The sequence below is a fragment of the Acartia tonsa genome, chromosome 7, assembly GCF_053477335.1.
Source record: "Acartia tonsa isolate MP-2025a chromosome 7, ASM5347733v1, whole genome shotgun sequence".
NCBI lineage: Eukaryota > Metazoa > Arthropoda > Copepoda > Calanoida > Acartiidae > Acartia > Acartia tonsa.
Genome location: NC_137266.1, coordinates 32,897,736 through 32,919,808, shown reverse-complemented (window position 1 = coordinate 32,919,808; position 22,073 = coordinate 32,897,736). Strand labels below are relative to the sequence as shown.

The 22,073-nt window shown below is 30.3% G+C and overlaps 2 protein-coding genes across 3 annotated transcripts; one reads left to right on the top strand and one right to left on the bottom strand.

Moving 5' to 3' along the window:
* Positions 1-359: 359 nt before the first annotated feature.
* LOC145324506 (uncharacterized) lies at positions 360-5,349 on the bottom strand. The gene is made up of 9 exons (XM_080167090.1): positions 5,149-5,349; positions 4,884-4,934; positions 4,317-4,389; positions 3,022-3,088; positions 1,908-1,983; positions 1,552-1,633; positions 1,261-1,307; positions 767-850; positions 360-543 (listed from the first exon to the last, which is right to left on the bottom strand). Exons 1-9 carry the CDS (start codon positions 5,301-5,303, stop codon positions 360-362), a joined length of 819 nt encoding a protein of 272 aa, XP_080023216.1. The 5' UTR covers positions 5,304-5,349.
* An 11,700-nt stretch (positions 5,350-17,049) lies between these two features.
* On the top strand, positions 17,050-20,454 carry LOC145324270 (uncharacterized). 2 transcript variants are annotated; one of them, XM_080166892.1, is made up of 2 exons: positions 17,050-17,150; positions 18,786-20,353. In XM_080166892.1, exons 1-2 carry the CDS (start codon positions 17,126-17,128, stop codon positions 19,907-19,909), a joined length of 1,149 nt encoding a protein of 382 aa, XP_080023018.1. In that variant the 5' UTR covers positions 17,050-17,125; the 3' UTR covers positions 19,910-20,353. The 2 variants fall into 2 exon arrangements, with proteins under 2 accessions (XP_080023018.1, XP_080023019.1); XM_080166893.1 differs by lacking the exon at positions 17,050-17,150 and adding an exon at positions 18,470-18,551 and having other exon boundaries at positions 18,786-20,454.
* Positions 20,455-22,073: the final 1,619 nt, after the last annotated feature.

Below are 22,073 nucleotides of genomic sequence, written 5' to 3'. Positions count from 1 at the left end.
CCCCCTTTTCTCCCATCTCTTTTTTCTTCCCCCCCTTCCCTTTTTTTTCTTTCCCCCTTCCCTTTTTCGGGAAAGAAAAATATGACGTAACTGGAGTCTTGTTCCTCAAAATTAATACAAATTCGGGACAGTTTTCTGTGTGTCTCCTAAATTTTCTATGTTCATTTGACTTCAACAAGACCTTTGACAGTCCCTGTTTCAAATAAAAATTTATATTATCCCTCAAATGGGGTTTATGCCCTTCCTAGGAGCTGTTGCCTTGTATGGCTATCCCTTCAGAACTCTTGAAATCCTTACTTAAACTAAATAACCCTAAACTTAGCATTTACAAAATAATTTTTTTGTGGTAGTTTGACAAACTATGAAAACCAAAGAACTTTCCTTAATTTGCTCACAAATTTATCATCAACTTTTACATTGTCCATGAAATGTAAATTTTCATGTGTATCTTCTTTGATATTAGTTTGATCACAGAAGTTTTCTTTATCACATTCAGAAATTTTGGAGTCAGCTTGTAGATTTATATTTTCTTTATCTTCATCTCTAAACATATAAAACATTTAAGTCATGCTTACATTGAGAAACAGGTATGTTAATGGAATGTATATATTTTGAAATTTCAAAAAACAGGCTTGGCAGTCGCAAAATGAAAAATCTACAGCTGAAACAGTCGATAATCGACAATTCGCCGGCAATCTAACAATTTGTGTACAATCAACAATAGATGTCATTGGATAGAGTGTCTCTAATAGTAATATTTTGTTACCTGTAACTTCTAAGAAAGTTTATTATTCCTTGATCAGTGACACCAGACGAACTTGTTAAATTCATATGCACTACATGTGGACAACTTAAATATTAAATTTTAAAAAAGCTGCTCCTTTACCCTATAGTGGCTTTGTACCACATTGAGGCTAAGCATAGAACCCGTTATTCAAATTACAGATAGTCAGATAAAAATTTTGATTGGGATATTTTATCTTGGAAAGTTTGACTCTTGTAGAAAAATAGCTTAGAACCACCCGTACACCAATAAAGTTTTGCTGTCATTTAAGATGTTTAACATTAATACAAATCACTCCTCTTGTATATATATGATGAAAATGAATAAGGTAGAAATAAATATTTTGCAGATGAGCCAATATTGCTTTATTCTACCTAGACAAAAGACAAAAAAAAACTTTCTTCACTGGCAAATTGTATGACTGTTCAAATAATAAGCGTGTGTTAAAAAAAACAAATCATTTCATAAAATCTTACTTTTCACCAATAACCTTCAGCATTTCATCTGTGGCAACTTTTCTAATCTAAAAAAAGATGATAATCAGTTTTTTAAAAAGTTTAAAATATATTATATATGATGAAAAGCCATTAAAGCCGTGAAGTGATTAATCGTTCAATGTTTTATATACTTAAACGTTCCTTTAACCTATAACTATTTCAAATAACTTTCATTTAATTTTCTCTTTAGCTTTGGAAATGACAGAAATTAGGTGTGTACTTTGACTAAAGCAATGCGTTTGACTGTATAAATAAAGCAAAATTGTTGACCTGTATATCAGCAAGATTTGGAGAATGGGAAATAAAATTAGTGACATAATGGACAGCTTCTGGAGGTGGTATCACAATCACTCTACAAATATAATTATGTTAAGCCGAGTAGAAATCTGCCGCTTTTACCTGTCGATTGCAGACGGAACTTGCTCCGAGGGAAAATTGATACAACAAAAAAATTGATTTTTTTTGTATCTCAAAATAGACATTCATGAAATAAAAAGATTTTAAGTAAACCTACAAACTCAGTTTATAAAAAGTGTGACGGAAGCAAAACTAATGTTGACTATTCTGTAATTTGAAAATTTTTTTTGGGCATTAGTTATATTATAACTGTGATAAAAATTCCTTACTTAAATATTATTGTGGGGGTTGAGGTTCTAAAGCCAGAGCCCAAATAGGCAAACACGTTTTTCATAGTTTTTTCATCTAAATAAAATTTTAAAAGTAAAATACTTATCTGTAATGACTTTGCCCCGAGCCTTTAGGGGCCCTACTAAGGGGATAATACAAATCTTAAACTTTAAAAAACCATATCAAAACTTTTCCTCCTGTTTCTAACAGACATTTGACATGAATAGTAACAAAGCTACTCAATAATTCACTTTGTCTGTCTGTCCATCCATAATGAAACTTTCTCTTTTGGTATTTAAGAAAGATAGATAAAAATTTTGGTGGAGATTCCCTGTACTAAGGAGCATCCAGTAAATTATTTACTTAGTTAGACGGTCTGCTGGTCATGAATCAAAAGACATAAATAAAGGTATCGTGATTTTTATGACTTAACGCATATTCTCTCACTTTTTTTATAACTAATGAACACCTGCCATATAACTCACTTTTTCTTCGTCCATAAACGATTTTTTTTAAACTCGGCTACTTATGGATGATATCATCCTCATTATTTTCTCTTTTACATTATATTACTTTGTAAAACACTAGCAGCTGCGCCCTAGAGGCCTCTAGGGGCACTTAGGCAGGGGGGAGTTGAATTCGTTTGTAATTTTATTTGAAATTATTAAATAAAATATTTTGGGGTGAGGATTTTTTTCTAGGGTTGATTTATCTTGGGAGGGTGGTGGTACCCTCACCAAAATTAGTTACAAACCTTCCCAGGACCTATGATAAGCTACCCTGTAAAGGAGAAACATATCGGTTGAGCAGTTAGCGAGATTCCTCGCTACAGACAAAAAAACCTTACTACTTTATATAATAGGAAAATATTGCAATGACATGTAGATTAATTGTTGTAATTTTGAAATGATAAAAAACAAAATTGCGTAAATAACCACAAAAATAATATAATTGCATTTACTGTTAACTTTTAATCTATACAAAAAGTTGACTTAATACAAATTTTTCCTTAAACATTCAACGAATAATGTAATATAACTATTTCTAAGATATATGAAGCCATAATAAAGACAAGTAAAACAAAATTTTCATAAATCAAGACAAAATTGTTACCTTTTACAATTTCTGATGGAACAATTAGAGATGTGTTCTGGTGATTGTACAATAAAGCCCAACTTTTCTAGTAAATTAAAAATGTTTAGATTAAAAAAATATTTTAAAGCTTTTAATTGAAAAAATTGCCAATCAAACACCGAATACGAGATTTTACTTTAATTTGCAGCAAATTATGTTTTTCTTCATCAAATTTTAAAAATCCAACAATAAAGAAAAAATAGCAAAGACGTATTAGTTTATTTTTTCTAAAAATTAAAATTTCATAAAAAAATAATAATTAGATTTCAACTTTCTGATAAAATACCTAATCAAATAAAAGTTTGTTACAATTTTTGTATGGATAAAAATAATGTGTTATGCACATAGAGAAAAAAATAAAAGAGAGGAATCGAAGCAACTAGAAGACGAAAATAGGCAGTGGGCCTAGAGGCCTACTCAGCGCTGTTGCCGCGCTAAAATTTATTGCTATTCCACTACTTTTCAAATGGGAGGATTAAAAATTATTTAAAAAAATATTTTTTTACTTTTTACTATTTCCATATTTAGGGCAAGAATATTAGATTAGATATTTCCGTTTTAATGTTTTAATTAAAAATTACATAGAATTTTATTTTTATTTAAAAAAATTTGTTCATGAAAGATGAATCCTTCTATTTCTAAAAAGAGGGAAATTTTTTTCATAATGAACATTCAGCTGATTCTGACCGCCCACGGCTGTTTGCTAAATATCGCTTTTCTTTTTATTCACATTATTATTTATGATTGACTTACAAAAAGCCCTGGGCGGTTTTTGATTTTCGTCTGCTTCTAAATTTAGGGATGGGGAAGTAGTATTTTACCATGAAAAAGGGGTGAGTATTCATCCTCTTATCCTTTTTCCTTATGGTTATGCATATAATATTGCTATTTTTAAGAGCGCATATACTCTATGAATAAGGTTTGATAGTACTTATATGGTTGACTGTATCTTTTTAAAAATTTGATGAACACAAAATATAATTTCTATACATCCCTTATACATTCATACTCCATGATATTAAGTAGCAAAGATCATCTGTTTGACTAATAAGATACCGCTAACCGTTATGCATTTCTGCCTTTTACAGAAACTTCCCTTAGCTCCCGGAATGGTTTTAGATTATTTTCTGGCCTTCCTTCCCTAGATGCTAAGGGTACAGCCGCTAGTTTACTATAAATAATCTCATACTAATGCTGTTTTGAAAATTAAATTAGTTTTTACTGTATAATGCTTTACTGAGTGTCAAATTTCTATTGTCGCATTACTTATTTACCTGATAAACACTCGCTGAACATTGACCAGAAACAAAATCATCTGTAAATCTTTCTAATAAACTCTCTCGGATTCTAAACAAATCTATTGTAATGTCTTTAAGAATTTTTGGGTCTAAAGGAATTAGACAATAGCCGATAATTTGATGTATATCTTCAATAATGTTACACAAAATTACCCCTTCTGTAGATTACAATCTGTGGTTGAAAAGAGCTGAAACTCAACTTAATGAACCAACCAATCAAATTGTAATAAAAGTCCCCAAACTTTTCAAGCCAACAAATAGGAAAATGTTATTATAAAATTTTGGGGATTAGTATAATGAGCAGCTTATTATCCTCTTGCTTCTTGTTTCTGTGAGGGTTGTATGTTATTCTCATCCCAAAGATTAATATCATTGTAAAAAGGGGGGAATAGATATCTCTCTAAATATTAGTTATGATAATCTTTACTAGAAATTTCAAATCTTTAAAAGTAACCTAGAAAAATCAGTTCTATCTTTTTTAGCGTAGCTTACAGACAAACATGGAATTATAGTGTAGCCTCGTCACTAAAACATTTGTCCTACCTTGGTGAAACATTTTGTAGAATCCAATTTCTTGCTGTAGACGTTTTAATCCTAGAGTATAAATAAGTGTACCTTTTAAAAGTGAAAAGACATGAAGATATTAGCAATCATTTTTTAATTAATTTAGTCTCTTGTAGATATGAATCAAGGAATATAAGAATGATCGCTTTAAATTTGTTTATGTTAATTTATGTTAAACAAGCGAAACTTATTAGGACATCAAGACAAATATTAGGAGACTAAAAGGTAAAAAAGCATTGTAAACCTTGGAATGGAAGTAATAAGATGTACAAGTTTATTTTGGCAAAAACTTGCCAGAGGTTGAGGATTTCCATCACGTCGTACCAAGAATCTCCATTGTGTTTCACTCATACTTTTGTTATTATCATTGATATTAGTTTCTGAATAAATTTTTGACATTTCAAATTGAAATAAATTGTATAATTGTTCTTTGTATAATTGTGAGAGGAGACTATGGGCTGTTATTTACACTAGTAAAGGTTATAAATAGGCTCATGCAGGCCCTTAAAAATCTATGTGCACGCAACTTACTAACTAATTATAATTTATTTAAGATAACATTAACCGATTATTTCATTATATTGCCTAACTTATTTTTTTCATGCAATGCAAAAAAGGAATTTATAAAAAGACTACATGTAAAAAAAAACTTAAAAATATGCCCTGCAAAAAATGTACTCAAATACATATCTAATTACCCAAAAAATACGTCAAAGCAGAAAATGAATATATTTTATAGTTTGTATGTAAACATACTTAGCAACTTTTTTTTAGAGAAAGCTAAATATTTTCTTAGCTTTCCCATTCTTATTTTAGGCGACTTAATCCAGAACTTTTAATTTTGAAAATTAGACATCTGTAAAAATTGCATTATATGATAATTATCGTGTAAAATTGTTTTTGAATGAAGCCAATCTATAGCTATTTCAAATCTTCTTTCTGTAAGTCTGTCATATTTCATAACAAAAAATATGCAAACCAAAATTTGTCAATGAAATTTTCAGGAAAAAAAAATTTCAAAATCTATCTTTAAGTATAATTAAAATTGCTTTTGTTTCATCCTGTACCAAAAATAACCTTTCTAAACTATATTGATAGAATATTAAGTACTAGCCTATCGGCTACGCCACCAGAGGTCTAGGGCACTTGAGGAGAAGGGAGTTGAATTCTATAGATTATTTTTTTATTTTATATTTAAAAAAAATAAAATAATTTTTTTTTGGATACAGACAGACAAACGAACATCCTGTTACTTTATTAATATTCAGAATGATTTCATACAATAATGAAATCAAATAATATTTGTTATCTCAAATTTATTTATAGCTTTACGTCATTAGATATTATTAAGACATTTTTGTCTAATTTTTCAAAATTTAGATTATTACGTCACATGGTAGAAATTTAAGGAACATTTAGCTTCGCCCCCACATTTGAATTTAATCTTAAAAAATGACCAAACTTTTTTAAGGGAAGGATGGAGAGGTCAAAGTTAATAGGGGCAATTTCTCTTGGAGGCGAAACTACCCCCTAACTGCGCTCAACAAAGCAATAATAAAAAATAAAATAAATAATTTTTGAGCAATAATGAAAACCGTTTTCGAGATCGTAGTGTGAGTTCATATAGCTCTATAAGGATAATTTTAGGCTAATGATTTTTTTTTAAATTTTAGTCTTGTCATGGCTTCCGGCTCTTTTATTTTCCTTAGGACTGTCATTTTAAGCTTTACTTGTCATTTAAGTCTTAAATTAAAATTAGAATATAAAAAAGTATTTTATTTTCACTTATATTTGCTTTAATACAACTTCCAATTTATGATGATGTCATCCTTGTTATCTATTAAACTAAATCATTGATTTTAACCAGGGATCGAAAGGGATATAAGACAATGGCCGACCGATACATTTATATACATTCCCAATGATGATTAACATAATTATCCCTCCTGTAGTGATTACAACTAATGGTTGAAACGTTTGAACACTCAACTTAATGAACTGACCAATCAATTCTCGAAAGTTGTTAAGCCAACGAATAAGAAAACGTTATAGTTTGGGAACTATTGTAATAAACAGCCCATTGTCCCCTCTCTCTCTCTCTGGATTTAAACACTTTGAATTATTAAAACAAATAGTGAAAGGGCAAAAATAATGATTGAAATTCTATTGGTAAACATCTGGAGACAAAGATTTTTGTAATCAGTATTATCTTTTTATATCTACCCTGTTGAACATGGTAGAATTTCATTGACCTAACACATCAATGGATTTGGCGAAAACACGTAGCGCTTCGGCTCAACGTTAGGGGGAGGTAAAGGAATCTCAGCTATTGTCTATACGTTGAAAATAGTACATATTGCTTCTTTGTCTACATTTATAATAAAAGTAGGAGGAATGCCTCGGCCAAAGACAGGTACAACTCATTCCCATGTACACTCAGTACTTTCAGACAAAGGTTTTGCAACCAAAGAGTTGGTTGTGTACATTAGTTGGGATGTTAGTGTATTAGGACCTACTATAAAGATATTTCTCTGTGTTGTAATTAACCATCCCCAGAGGTATTAATCAAGTAAATGGTTTGTAATAAATGACATTTTTTGTTTACATCAACATTTTAAAGATATCAAGTATTACAATATATAATTTTATGGTGCTACTAGCGACAGCACCCCTAGCATCTTTGGGCTCTATATTCGAAGGGATAAGAAATATATGAAAAATAGCCTTAAACAATCATACCCAGACTTATTTATAAAAATCTAATAGCGTTAAAACCATCTCAGAACCTAAAAGAAGCCTCACTGTAAATGAAAACCATATCGGATAATATCGGATAGCAAGATCCTTCGCTTCAGACAAAAAAGCTTACTACTTTATGTAAAAGAATTACGACTTTACATTATTCTTACATTGGCATTATATCTGCATATTTTATTTTGATATATTCATAGCATCAAATTTAACAGAGACAAATTTAATATCATTTTTTTTATGAAAAAATGAAGAAATTTTGAAAAATGATAATATATTTGAAATATTACATAAAATTACGTTACTATACTATATTACAATCAAAATGTAAATGTCTTTGTGTTTTGGTTCTAGGCTCTAAAAGCACCCTTTCTCTTTGTTTAGGAAAAACGCAAGTTGGTCCCTTAGAAAGTTTGGGGTTTGAACAAACTAATGATTGTTTGGGTGGCTGATCTTATTCTCTTAGAATGACGGTTGTGCCCCTAGCATCTACAGACTTCCAATTTGTGGAATGGGCGGAAATCAGCCTAAAACCATCTTAACCCTCAATTGATATGGATTCATATTATAATTTTTTTTATAAAAAAAAACAATCAAATAATCTTAAATTATTCAATATTATGTTTAAATACTTCCTTTCAAGTGCCTCTTATCCTGACCTACTTTTTGAATGAGTTTATTTCTGGATTTCAAGAAAACAACTTTTCAATATTATAAGTATTTGATGCTTGACATCCCCCCCCCCTCTTTTTTTCCATTTGCATAAACTAGAAAAATCCAGTTAAAATGACACCCAAGGGCGTCCAAGCTTTTTCATTTGGGGGGGGGGGGGGAGGATAATCTTTATAACATATAGGCAAGGAAGTCTAATCTTTAAATTTTTTTTTTGGGGGGGGGGTAAATTTTAAACTTCTAATTTTTTTTGGTGTGGGGGTGGGGTAATCACCCCTCTACCCCCCCCCCCTCCATTGGACGTCCTTGGTGACACCCCCTTGACCTACTCTATCTTGCAGTTTGGCTGTAACAAATTTTCAATAAAACCATTTTTTAAGATTATAGATATTTAATGCTTAGCCCCCTCCCTTCCCTTTTACGGTGACGTCACACGTGATCTTACTATATAAGGGAGGGCTCACCTTTTGAAAGTTAGTTCCAAAAGAACCCTCATTGAACATACATTATTCATACAAGCCTCTTGAACACTTCAAGACCTAGTAATAACAACTACTAAAGTATAATTGATTAGAATTCTTTATTGTGGCAAAATAAATAATCTTCCCACTCTCAGTGCAAATCTGTGTGTTTTTTGGGGACCCCCCCCCCCCCCACTATATGAACCAATGACTAAACTGTAAAAGAATTACATTTTCACAGTAAGCTAGGGGGTGAGTCCCCATTATAATTTACAAAACTCAATCTATTTAGTGGTTTGCGAGATCTTAACAGAGTGTCAAAAACCGTAATACTTTATAAAATAGGATTATTTTTATCTATATAAAAAAAGCGTAAATTAATCTATACCTACTGCTTCCCCCAATTATTACCAGTTTCAAAAAATAGAATTAAATATGGGCAAAGACAAATTTACTCAGGTTGGATTTGGTTTATTAAGAGCTGAGAGATCACCACAGGGATATGGCCCCTCGTAGGTAAAGCCCCCGGCAGGGGTTAGAAACAAGTTTTTTTTGGTGATAGATATAAAAGGGAAATGTCATCTGACTACTAAACCAATTAAAATAGAAATTTTAAAAAAACTAACATAATTTTCTCAAACTAAAATCTGAATTAAATAGCACAATTAAATACTAGTCCAATCCATTACCCCACTGTATACAAGTTTAGTTTAGTTTAGTTAGTATAATACACATTACATTTATGTATTGTCAAATCGAACAGGGTAAAATGTTCTCGAAAATATGAATTATTATATTATGAATGATTTGATGATAAGCGGTCTGTAAAACACATTAGAAATATTTCATTTAAAATTGGACATATAAAGATTATAGGATATAGAAAAATTATGTGGTGACCGAGTAAACCGACTATTTCATTAAAAGTTCTTGGAAGTATTAAATGCATTGGCTTGCGAAATTAATATTTATGTAGACCTGCCTTGCAATTTTTACACTTCATCTGACAAAACACTATGTAATGCACGCAACTGATCTGAAGTGTAGAACATTGAAAGTACAGAGTATTTGTTTAATCGCAAAAACATTTCCCCTACCTTCTATAATTATAGAACCTCCAACATTACATTAATTTTTGAAATCATCATTTTTGACCTAAAACAAAGCTGTTTCTTTCCTTGCAGCCGAAGAACTAATTCTCTTGACTTAGCTGTATTCTTTTGCAGAATATCATTCCATGTTCTGATTCAACGTATAAACGTGTACAAATATTGTATATAACCAAGGAATCCAATTTGGGTTCCAACTCTTTGATCAAATATATCAAACATATTTTGCCTTAATTTTTGCAGATGCTCTAATCGGTATAATTACAACTGTACAGATTAACATAATAAATTACGTATATTCTTGCATTGATAATAAATATCTACTATACAGTTCAATATTAAATAAATGCATGAATGTACAGGATATATTTATGATATATTAAAAAGTTTAGATGTAAATTTGGCAAGAAATAGATGTATTTTTGACAATTTTGGATGTACCATTTTGACAAAAAACATCTATCTTTTCTACCGTTTTTAATATTCTACGTAACGTACAGTTCACGAACAACATATTTTTGTGACATTTATGGAAGTTCTTCTACAGATATAGAAAAATCACTTTAGAATGAGTAAGAAGCCTTAAGAAAACGTATTACCTCTTCAAAAATGTAAGCCGATCTATAAATCGGCAAATAAAAAGAGAGACTTCTCGCGTGAGGGGAGGGGGGCAGCAATAAGCAACCACAGAAAGTACTTTTTGATGTCTCTAGTTATGATGCAGATTAGAATGAGCCTTGAAAAATTCGCCAAAAAAATCAAAGAGTTGTTCCCATCAGTGAAATTCTGCAAGTTGGTCGTTCAGATGCCTTTATATATTTAGCAGAGAGAGAGAGAGAGAGAGAGAGAGAGAGAGAGAGAAATGAGAGCACAAAGAGAAAGTAAAAATCTAGGGGGAAATGTGTTGTGAAGAAGATTTAATGTTTTATAAATTGTGATAGGTTTTTCTTTGTCATCAAAATTAAATAGAAAAGTTGGTTAAGAAGAAAAAGGGTATGAGGGGGGGGGGGCCCGGGGGGGATGGGTAAAACTTTTGTGTTCTCTAGAAAATGTGCAAGTTGGTCGTAGCAGATGAAAAGGGAATTTTTTGGTGTAGGGTAGAAAGGGGCTAATTAGTTTACTTTCATTTAGAATAAAAATTAAGAAAAAAAACCAATTTTTGGTTGACACTCTTAAGAAGAATATCCAAAGTTTTCAATCCATCGAATGAGATAACATGTTTATAAAACTTTGGGTACAAAAGAAAGGGGGGGGGGTACAGACTGTAAACCACACTGGTTCCCAAAAGTTTAAATTTTGTTATTTGTTGAATTTGGATTGGTTGGTTCAAAACAAAAATGTGCTAAACTTTTTGGTAATAATTTTGATCAACAGAAGGGGTAATTCTGTTCATTCCATTGGGGATTTATATTAATTTTTAGTCAATTGTCTTATCCCTGTCTATTCCATGGAAAAATGTCCCTGATGTACCCTGTAAAAAGTTTAGTATTAGTGTTTAATAAAGGATTACGCACAGGATAACAATGGGGATAAGATTCCGTACAACAAGTATTCGAAGTCTAGGAATAAATAAGTTGGATAAAAAAATATTACTTTTCTTCATGTTATGAAACATCTAAAAAAACAGTTTATAAAATATTTGCATATAATAAGGTATAGTCCCTTTCGTGGCAATGCACTTTAAGGGGCGATTCTTCGTATTTTTAACAGTAGCTTTTCTCCTATTTCTAGTCCCTATGGGGCCATTTGCCTAACCCTATGGGGCAATCACCTAACCCAATATAATCTAACCTAGCTTAAATTAACCTAAAGCCATTTTAAAAATACGACGAATCGCCCCTAAATGGGCGTTGCCACGAAAGGGACTATTCCCATATAATTTATATTCTTTTAAACCTATTTTTCCACGCATAGCAAAACTTAAATCAGAATGGTTAGAACCGATTTCAATCCATCGGAAATGAAACGGATTCGTAGCCATAAGCTGGAAAATGAATTTGATTATCAAACCCTTTATTCCTACTTTCCCTATAGATGACTTTCAATTTCTAAACTTTTCTTTGTCAATTCTCTTTGTGCGTATTCTATTTAAATAGTTAGGTAGCAGTTAAGCGCAGCTGCTGTACAAATAGTTTAATAATTAGATGATTGATAAATTATAAAATCAATTAATTGATGTACTGTAAGTTCTAAAAAGAAAAGAAACAGTGAAGTAATTAGATGACTGTATATTTTACTGTATTACATTTAAACTTTTAGACAGATTATATAAAAATTCTACATTTTTTCAGAAAGGTATGACAAACGATCATCAGCACTTGTAGTGTGTCAGAATTTAATAAGCAGAATATTACTTTATTAGTCTAAACTAAGTTATATATGGATTTGTTGCAAATTTAAGTTTAAGGACATAGTTACATTTTTTGACTGTCAAAAAACAGCATACTTTTAATGAACGTACGGACTCCCTGGTAACAATTATAGAGTTGGTTTTAAAATCCTACCTAACTGTTACAGGAATCAGAAGAGTTATCCGTACGGACGTACGTACGTACATACCCTGATTATAGAAAAGCTTTGCTTTCATAGCAGAGAAAATTCAATTTCAAATCATAGGAAAGTGTTTTTATTATCTTAAAATTGAAATTGGAGATTACTTTCAATCTTCTTACTTCCAATCTTCTAGTATATCGCCCTATATTTATGCTACTTCGCTGATAATACGCCCTTGTGTTACATACTTGATTAGATATTATTAGATTCCAAAGATGACTGGAAAATTTTCATCATAACAAGGATGACAACATTCCTTTGGGCGAATGTTACAAACAAAGAAATCAATAGTTACCTTATAACAACTAAGGGGTAATCATCTATACTCTCTAATATGGCTCAAGGCAGGTGGGGTCAGTGGACTGACAATTCAACTGGTACCAATTCTTTGTTTGCTTAAAACTTTGGGTACTTTTTTTATAAATGTTAATTGGTTGTTCAAACTAGAAGTGTTCAAAATTTTCAGCTTAAAGTTTCAATCTACAGGAGGGATATTTTATTTATTATCATTGGATATGTTATAAATTTATTGTCCATTTTCTTATCCCTTAAGATCCTTTTGAAAATCTAATACTCAATAAGGTCTATTTCATACTCTTACCTTCTCTATATTTGTATGTATATAGAGTAGCTACGCAGAAAAAAAGGACATTTGAACCTTTTTGTTTACAGAGGAATGTTTCTGACGTACAGACCTATAATTATATAGTAGCCTCGCTGAAAAATGAATATTTAGTAAAAGTCTTTGTTCAAAATTATTTGTAGTTTGAAATGTTTGTTTAGATGTATTTAAGAATGAAATATATTTTATCATATTTTAAAATTGTCTTTGTTTCTTTGAAAATGTGAAATATAGTTATGAAAAATGAAAATCAGTTAAATTAAGTAATTGTACCGATGACAATTTAATCATTAAACCATAAATTCAAACAAAAAATAACCTATAACTTTTAATCAAGTTATTTTAAACCCTGTGAAAAAATAGTAAAATGAAATTTTTCAATTAAAAAAAATTCAAAGGCTATCCCTAAAAAGGGTTTCAACAATCCTTTTTCCACCTCCCACTATTTTTTTAATCCCCCCCCCCCCCCACCCCACCCCTGTTCCCTTAATTTACTACTATAGAGCCAAATTGGCTGAAAAAAGACGCAACTTTAAACAGGGGAAAATATTGCATTACATTTTAATGTAAAAATTTAAAATAATTTGAAAAAGAATAAAATTCAAAAAGGTTTTAAAATGAAATTAGAAAATGTAAAAAAGGATATTTACCCCTGAAAAATGGTTTTCCTAGCCCTTTCATCCTAAGGGAGAATGTTGCACAGAACACGGGTTATCCTAAAACGTCTAGTCACCACCCCCAACGGACTTTTGGCCCGACAATTTTTGCACACATTGTTGGTTTTTTTTGCTGAGGTCTTTTAGTCTCTTTGAACACTTTAAGTTAGATGGTTAGATTGTCGAGATTTTTCAAAAAAAAGGTTGGTGAATTAAATTATTAAAGGAATTTTCGACAAAATTAAAAAAAAGGGACACAATAAAAACTGTCCCGAATTTGTATTAATTTTGAGGAACACGACTCCAGTGACGTCATATTTTTCTTTCCCGAAAAAGGGAAGGGGGGAAGAAAATCTCTTCAAAAGATATGGGGAAAACCCCCTTTTCTCCCATCTCTTTTTTCTTCCCCCCTTTTCTTTTTTTTCTTTCCCCCTTCCCTTTTTCGGGAAAGAAAAATATGACGTTACTGGAGTGTGTTGTTCCTCAAAATTAATACAAATTCGGGACAGTTTTTATTGTGTCAAAAAAAGGTATTTTGGGTCTGAACTAGAAGCATTCTATAGACAGTTTTCGAAAATATGACATTAGATACATATTATTTATAATCGCAGACATATTATCGACATGTCATTATTAATATGACATAATTGGTATCTTCTTTTGTGGATTGGTTAAACGCAATAAAATAAAAGTGGTCTATAACGTTTTTACAATAACATACCACATTAAGTTACTTTTAATATCTTTTTAAATATTCAATATTCAAAAAGTACAGAATACCACCATAAAGAAATATTCTGAAAATGGTTTCTCTTTTACTGTGATAGAGACCTAACAGTTTTCTAAAATCGAAATATTTCCCCTTATTAAATTACATATTTTTTGTGTATCTATTATGTCTATAGTTTATGTACCTAGCCATTATTAAGCTGTTATTCAGAGCTGGATCTTTAAATCATTTTAGTGGTGGGCCAGATCGAGGTGCGCCGAATTTCAGCCAATCACAGCGCGGCATTTCATATAATGCTGTGCTCTCATTGGTGGAAAGTTGGCTCACCCCGATCTAGCTTACCACTAAAATGATTTAAAGATCCAGCTCAGATAACCTTTCGTAGATTATAGGTCAACCATGACCACTTTTAACAAGTACCATATTCCGAGAATTACCAGATTGGACAGATACAATTAAAGTATTAAAGTCAGGGATAAGACAATGGCCGATAAATTGATGTACATCCCACAATGATAATGCACAAAATTACACCTTATGTTGATTTAAATTAGTGGCTAAAACGTTCAAACTTTCAAATTTATGAACCAACCAATCAAAATATACTAAAGTCCCCAAAGTTGGTAAGCCAACAAATAAGAAAACTTTATCATACAAATTTGTTGACTAGTGTAATAAATAGCCCATTCTCTCTGAATTAAAGTACAAATGACTGAAAAGCAATTTCATGTGTCTAAAAAATGATAATAGAATAATTTTGAAATATTTGACATCCTGTGTGTTTTAGCAATAAAGGTACTAAGAAAGAGAGGGAATGTCTGATTGAGCCAATAGGAGAATCGCATCGGAATTTACATTGGATCTCATTGGTTGAAATTATGTACACATTTTCCTACGAAGGCATGTTTTTTTTTCATTTCATACATACATAAAAGTCAGCTGTTAACAGTATATTTTCTTAGTAGAAAGCTTTGCGGAATCAGAATTAATTGCCCAAAAATTTCGTTTACAATTTGAAAGCTTGAAACAAAGTTGGATTCTTAAAAAAAAAGTTAGGCTGGCAACTTTTGTGAAAAATCCTCCAAAATCGAATAAAAAAATTTACAAAAATGAAATAAAATCTTAAGAGGGTTATTAACATATGATTTTGTTTAATTTTAGTAGATTTTTAATGTGCTTTTGGATGATTTTTCACAAAAAATAATTTTGCCTCACTATCGAATAGCGAGTCTATCATTTTTTAAGAATCCACATCAGCTTGAGTCGAAAGTAAACAATACTTTTGTCTGCTAGGAATGTTCTCTCTTAGATTTGACGAAAAAAGGGTTCAGAATATTCTTCTACTCTTCTATTTCTATTGTTTTAGCTATTCACATGCTTGCAACATTAGTCACGTATAAGTGTCATTACAAAACAACAAGAAGTATTTTAAACATAGAATTATGAAAATTCTTATATCAACAAGAAAAATTATGTCTATGAGCACTGAGCAGCGCAGGCAGCAATGACTCTTATAATAATACAAAAAATTTGTCAAGAATTTAAAATGTTATTAAGCAAAATAAATGTAATAACGAGTTTTTCATAATTTTCAGATATATACGTAAAGAATAAAGCAGCTTTAAACTTATTTAAAAAATTGAAAAATTCAAACAAAAAATTAATAAATTTCCAAAAAAGCATATATAATATTAGCTATTATAATATTTTAGCTTAAAAGAGGGAAGATAAGACGACGAAATGTCTAGATGTAAAATACTTTTAAATAGGAATGATATACATTCATAAAGCGAAGCTCAAAGGCAATCGAAGGATAAAATTAGTAAAAGCAGTTAAAGAGTGTTGAAGATTTTAATGTAAAAAAAAACTAATATTCAATTATTGTAAATGCTCAATATTGAATTTTTTTAGGATACACTTTTGAGATTCCTTAAAAGTTTGAATTCAGTTTGCTTTACTTTGATTACTAAGACACCAATTACTCGTAACAGTTAAACAGATCTAGAACTCCCTTGTGTGTGTGTGGGGGGGGGGGGGGGGGTTAAAAATAAAAGGCTTGGACGTCTTCGATACAGACGTACACGTCCAAATGTACAAAAGCTTCGCTCTTAATAGGAAATCTTGTATCTAACAGATAACTTTTTATAAATTTTTATAATCTTGACCTGATTATTTTCAAATCATCCAAATGATATCATTTTTTGAGTGTCTTGTTGGTACGTGAAAATTATATTTCATCAAACAAAAATATAATTTTCTTTCTTCTTTTTCTGATAAATAAAAAGAGTTTCTGTTTCTTTTTAAAAATAACAACAAACCCTTGTACACTTCAACAACATAATGACACATACAGAATAAAATTTGTCAAAATTTATTATTGCACCCATCATCCAAAAAATGTAAACCCTGATTTGTATAATTTTGTTGGACGGTGTTGCGGGGAGGGGGATGGTGTTATAGAAACACAAATAATCATGTAAAAAATTTTGTATATATAAAAATGGCAAGAAGCTCCAAGCATTTTTTTCGGGGGGAGGTGTTGCTGTTAATATCCCTAACTAACTTTGACAAGATTCACTTGTTAAAATCATATAATATTCTGTTTATTAGAGGAAACAAGAACATAACCAATCATAAAAGTTCAACAAGTAACAGTTTGTTGGTGTAATGAAGCTTTCTCCATTAAGTCCAGGTAAGAAATAGATAATTGCAATTAGGTTTTTTTCTGAAAGCCTTAATCGAATACCTTAAAGATGTCTATTTGCTTTGTTAAAACTTATATCACTTTGTTACTTAGGATATCTAGAATGTTGTAGAGAAGATTTTTTACTGTTTTAGGCTCAATTTAATGGGGACTGTGTACTCAAAAAAAAAATTATTTGAAATCCAAAATAAAAAAATTATTTAGAAATATAAGGATTAATTTTGTATTAATTTTTTAAAAATAAAAACGTACTTTCTGTCTGAAACCATTAGGTATAAAAAAAATGTGAAATTTACAACTCACTTTGATAATAAAAAGGAAAAAGAGTTGAAATAACCAGGAATATGAAATAACATAAAACAAGAGCCAACTTATCTTTCTTTTTAGTAGCGAAGCTACACTAGAGTTTAATCAATCAGCTTTCAAGGAGCAACTTTCTTCTCAGACATGTGTGAACTTTTTTGTGAAAATTTTTATGCCAATAAGAATTTTCTATAAAACTATATAAATTTATGGTGAAGAGGGTTTACTGTTCTTGCTACTTTAGTGAATGTTTAAGAAATGTGCAAGCTTTGTTACTTGATGATGTTGTCATCCTTGTTTTTTTCCTTTTACCCTATCCTCAAGCAGTTTGATAAGAAATGTAATTTTTTAATCATATTGCATTTTATAATGACCAATAGCTCACATGAGTACTTATGTACAAAATTATTTTTGAGAATGAGTTTTGATATTGAAGCAACGTTATTCTATATCTAGGGTAATAATGTAAAACCTACGGTACAATGGGATGGAAAGCAATGATTCTAGATTATGCAATAAATAACTTTGATATAATATTCTACTGTATAATCTGAATATCATAGTAACTTGATAATCGTTTAAAAATGGTCCCATGGAAACTTGTTGATCTTAAGCTTTTTTGTCACCGACTTTTAACATTTTCTTATGCATATTTGTAAATATGGATGAGCGTTTCATTCCAATAAAAAGAATAAAAATGTACATTCTGTTGGATTTATCTTTAATTTAAGGAATTTTGCAACATTAAAATTTTGTTCAAATTGTTTGTTCAGAATCAAATGAGCTCTTACTCTATACTTGCTAAAATTCATTAGTCCTAAAAGCTGCATTTTGATCTTTGCTTTAATAGATCTTACTAACCATTATTGTTTGAAAACTAAAACAAAAATATGAACATTAATTAAAATTATATTTTTTATAGTGAAACATGAAAGGACATGTACTTTAATAATTCTTATCTCTCATTTATTTCATAAAAATGAGAGAAGGTAATTTTTTAATTTAGTTTTAACCTACTTCTACAAGTGAATACAATAAATGATAAAGAATAAAAATTATAATTCTTCATTAATCATTGATATAAAGGTATGTACACATAGTAATAAACAATTAAACAAATAAAAACAATATTTGTGTATAAGATGTTAAGATATTGAAAATTTCTTTTCAATTGGGGTCCTCCAAAAAATTTCTGGGTTAAGCAAATAGTCTCATAAATTTCATCATTTTTAAATAAATATTAAATTTTTGAAAATCTATAGCATAATCAAAATATCTTGTTAACAATGGAAATTCAAACTAATTACCTAATTTTTTCAGGAATGATCATGGCCATCCCATTCAAGACAGATGAAGTTGACCAGCAAGAGGTGGATCAAGAATTCTTCACTAGATTCATCATTCAATTCATCCACATTCTACAATCCCTCCAATCACAGGATCAAGAGGAAAGTGTTGAACATAGTGATAATATTGCCAATCAAAATAGTGATGATAACACTGAAAGAGTTACCATAAACAATGACCTTACAGTTAACACTGCTGTAGTTACCAGTGATCAACAGAATGATCGCAGGTTCGAATCTCACAGGAGTCAGAGATCAGGAACAATAAGAGGACCACGGGGAGTGTCAAATGCCCGCAGAACAAGAAAAATCCACCAACGACAGCCTATCTATGATCAAGAGTTGCCGAATGAACCATCAGTTCTTAAAAATAATCCAAATGTGGATTATGAGTTTAGAAGAAGTGATTCAACACAACCCTGCTGCAGTTGTAGTTGTAGTCAACAGGCCAATACAGTTGTTGAAAACAGCACAGGGGTTATATCACAGGATGACCCGAGAATTCCAGATATTCAAACCAGTTCTCCAAGCCTTCCAGATCTTATACCCAATCAGATCAATCATCAAACCATAGAGGACCAGTTACCAGATTTGCTTCAAGATTTGACCCCTATTAATGATTCTAAGAAGAGGCCCAAAACAAAATTTAGGCTGAATGTATTTGATGATTCCAGAATGTTGCAGCCAAAAACTGACACTGTCCCCCCACCAACATGTCAACAGGATTTTGCAACTGTTGGACGTCAATTGCGCAACATTGCTGAAAATTTCAGATGCCAAACAATTACTCACAACATCAATGAGCATCGTCATCCACATGTTCATGAAAATCAATTTGGACAAGATCAGTTTGATGGTTATCAACCACATCATCATGGTTATCATCAAACACATCCAGACAATCAACAACAATCCCAAGGATATCAGCAGAGTGGGTTAATTAATGCTCTCGTAGATGCTGGTCTAATATCTGCCATAAGATCTGTGATTAGACCATCAGCAGTGGCAGGTCAACAATACACAAATTTGAGTCCATGCAGATTGGGTTTACTTCTAGCTGGCTGCTTCATATTCAGATGGATTCAAAACAAGCACTAGTATATCAAAGTTATTGCATCTAATGCCTATATAATCAAAATATATGGAACCTAAAGAGCTTATTTATAAACTAGTTAACTCAAACTTTAAAGAGAAAAAAAAAATGACTTTATGTATATGTAAATTTTCTGATATTATATATCCAAATGCTTACCATATATTTATGTATATTTTGAAAAAATTATTTGATCTAAATTAAAATAAAATGATTTTAAAATTTCCAAATAATTTTTATAAAATTAAAATATTTTAAAAGTATTATTTTGTTATATTTATTTAAGAATTGATATTTACTCTTTATTGTTTTTATACAAAAAGTTGTTTCTTTTATAATCTTTATATATAAGGCATTTTTTGCTTTTGGATTATATTCATATTGTACATTAATTTATATGCTTTTATATTTTTGTATATATTAAATTTTAATTATAAATAAGAGCTTAATAATGATTAATATTGAAATTTACTTTATAACAAGGACAATCATATTGAAATGCAACGCAACAATAACAAGTTTTAAAGTAAATAGAACAGTAAATATTTATAAATTTATAAACTCGTGTAGTTAAAAATTTAAATATCAGGAAGTTTAAAAAATCCGCATATAAAAACAAAGTTACAGTCATTTTGCGAAAATGCAAGGAAGTTTTGACTTGTGCCTATTTTTTTAGTTTCATGAAAAGTTCTCTATAATGAACATCAATTGCTAGCAGTTTTTAAAAAGTAAGATGGTACACTTATTGCGGCTTAGAACAAAGATTAGAACGTTTTTTTTTAAATTCAATATCCTTGATATTATCTAAGTTCATGCTTTGTATTACATAATTTTAATAAAATCTTTTATGTAATACAAAATTAAAGTTATGTAAGACGAAATATTGGGAAAAATCGTTAATAATATTTTAAGATTTGCATATTATTATGCGCATAATATGCAAGCAGAATTTTAGGGCGCACAGAAATTTGATGCAAAGAGCAAAGAATTGTTTTCTTTAGACACCCGACCTAAGCATATAATTAGACTCGTACTGTTTATGAGTAACGGATAGCTTTGATCGTTATTCATGCAATTTAAAATCTTGCTATATGTTTACAATATAGCCTAGCAACTCTTCATACATATTTACAAAAAAAGTCTTTATGTCCATTTTATGTAAATCTTTAATGAATTTTACATGATGTAGCTATTGTATGATTTTTAAAATGGTTATTCATAGAAAGATTGTTCACCATCGTTTGTGCGTCTGAAATGCTAAACTGTGCTCTTTCATGTTTTAGTAGAATTACTTAATGGAGCTAAATTTTTATCACATATAATTGTGTCAGCATAAATATCAGACAAATTAGATATTGTGAAGTTATGTCACTCATATTTCAGACCTTAATATTACTTTCGAATATTATATTTTTTTTTGTAGTTCTATGTTATCAAAGGAAAATTGTATGTAGATAAAGGATCAAAGTATCATAATATCCATAAGTAGCAAAGCATATAAATATGTAGACCATTTAGAAAAATATCAAACGAAACCAAACAAAAGGACCGAAAAATTATGTATAATGGATAGTAGAAGCTCAGAGGAATTTATATAAAAAAAAACCCATAGCATTATTTCAAAACAGATTAACAAAGTGAATTATAGAATATATGCTTAACGATAGTGCAGTCTTATATCTTTAATAGTAGCCCACACTTCTCCTTGGCCATACAGACAGACGGAAGGACAGACAGACAGCTGGACAAAGTAAGTTATGAAGTAGCTTTGCTAATACAAAAAAGATAGTAAAACATTATTTCAAACTTTAATTTATCCACTGAATCCGGTACATAATCTTTATGATTTAATAAAACATTAATCATAATTAGATTTATCGCGCAAAATATTAAATCAAACATTGCTCCAAATTAAATTATGATTCATAAATGACATAATTAAAATAAAAACACTTTGAATAAGTTTATTTCATGGTTCTGCTTTACAATGTAGATTCTCGTCAAGGGAAGGTTAGAAACTATTTTTAATTTGGTTAGGGGATACTACCAACACCATTCCAAGAGAAATCGCCCTTAGAAAAATAATCTCACCCCCCCCACTAATAATTACTTTCACTTAAAAAAAAACTAAAATAAAAGTGGGCAGAAGTCGACCACCCCCCCCCCCGC

Bases quoted from the DNA above. Each gene is read 5' to 3' on its own strand.
- LOC145324506 (XM_080167090.1), bottom strand. From the start codon at position 5,303: ATGTCAAAAATTTATTCAGAAACTAATATCAATGATAATAACAAAAGT. The intron at 1,984-3,021 runs GTAACAATTTTG...AATTTTATTTAG, and splicing joins TCCATCAGAAATTGTAAAAG to ATGAAAAAACTATGAAAAAC. The intron at 1,634-1,907 runs GTAAGGAATTTT...TTATATTTGTAG, and splicing joins ACCCCCACAATAATATTTAA to AGTGATTGTGATACCACCTC.
- LOC145324270 (XM_080166892.1), top strand. From the start codon at position 17,126: ATGAAGCTTTCTCCATTAAGTCCAG. The intron at 17,151-18,785 runs GTAAGAAATAGA...TAATTTTTTCAG, and splicing joins GCTTTCTCCATTAAGTCCAG to GAATGATCATGGCCATCCCA.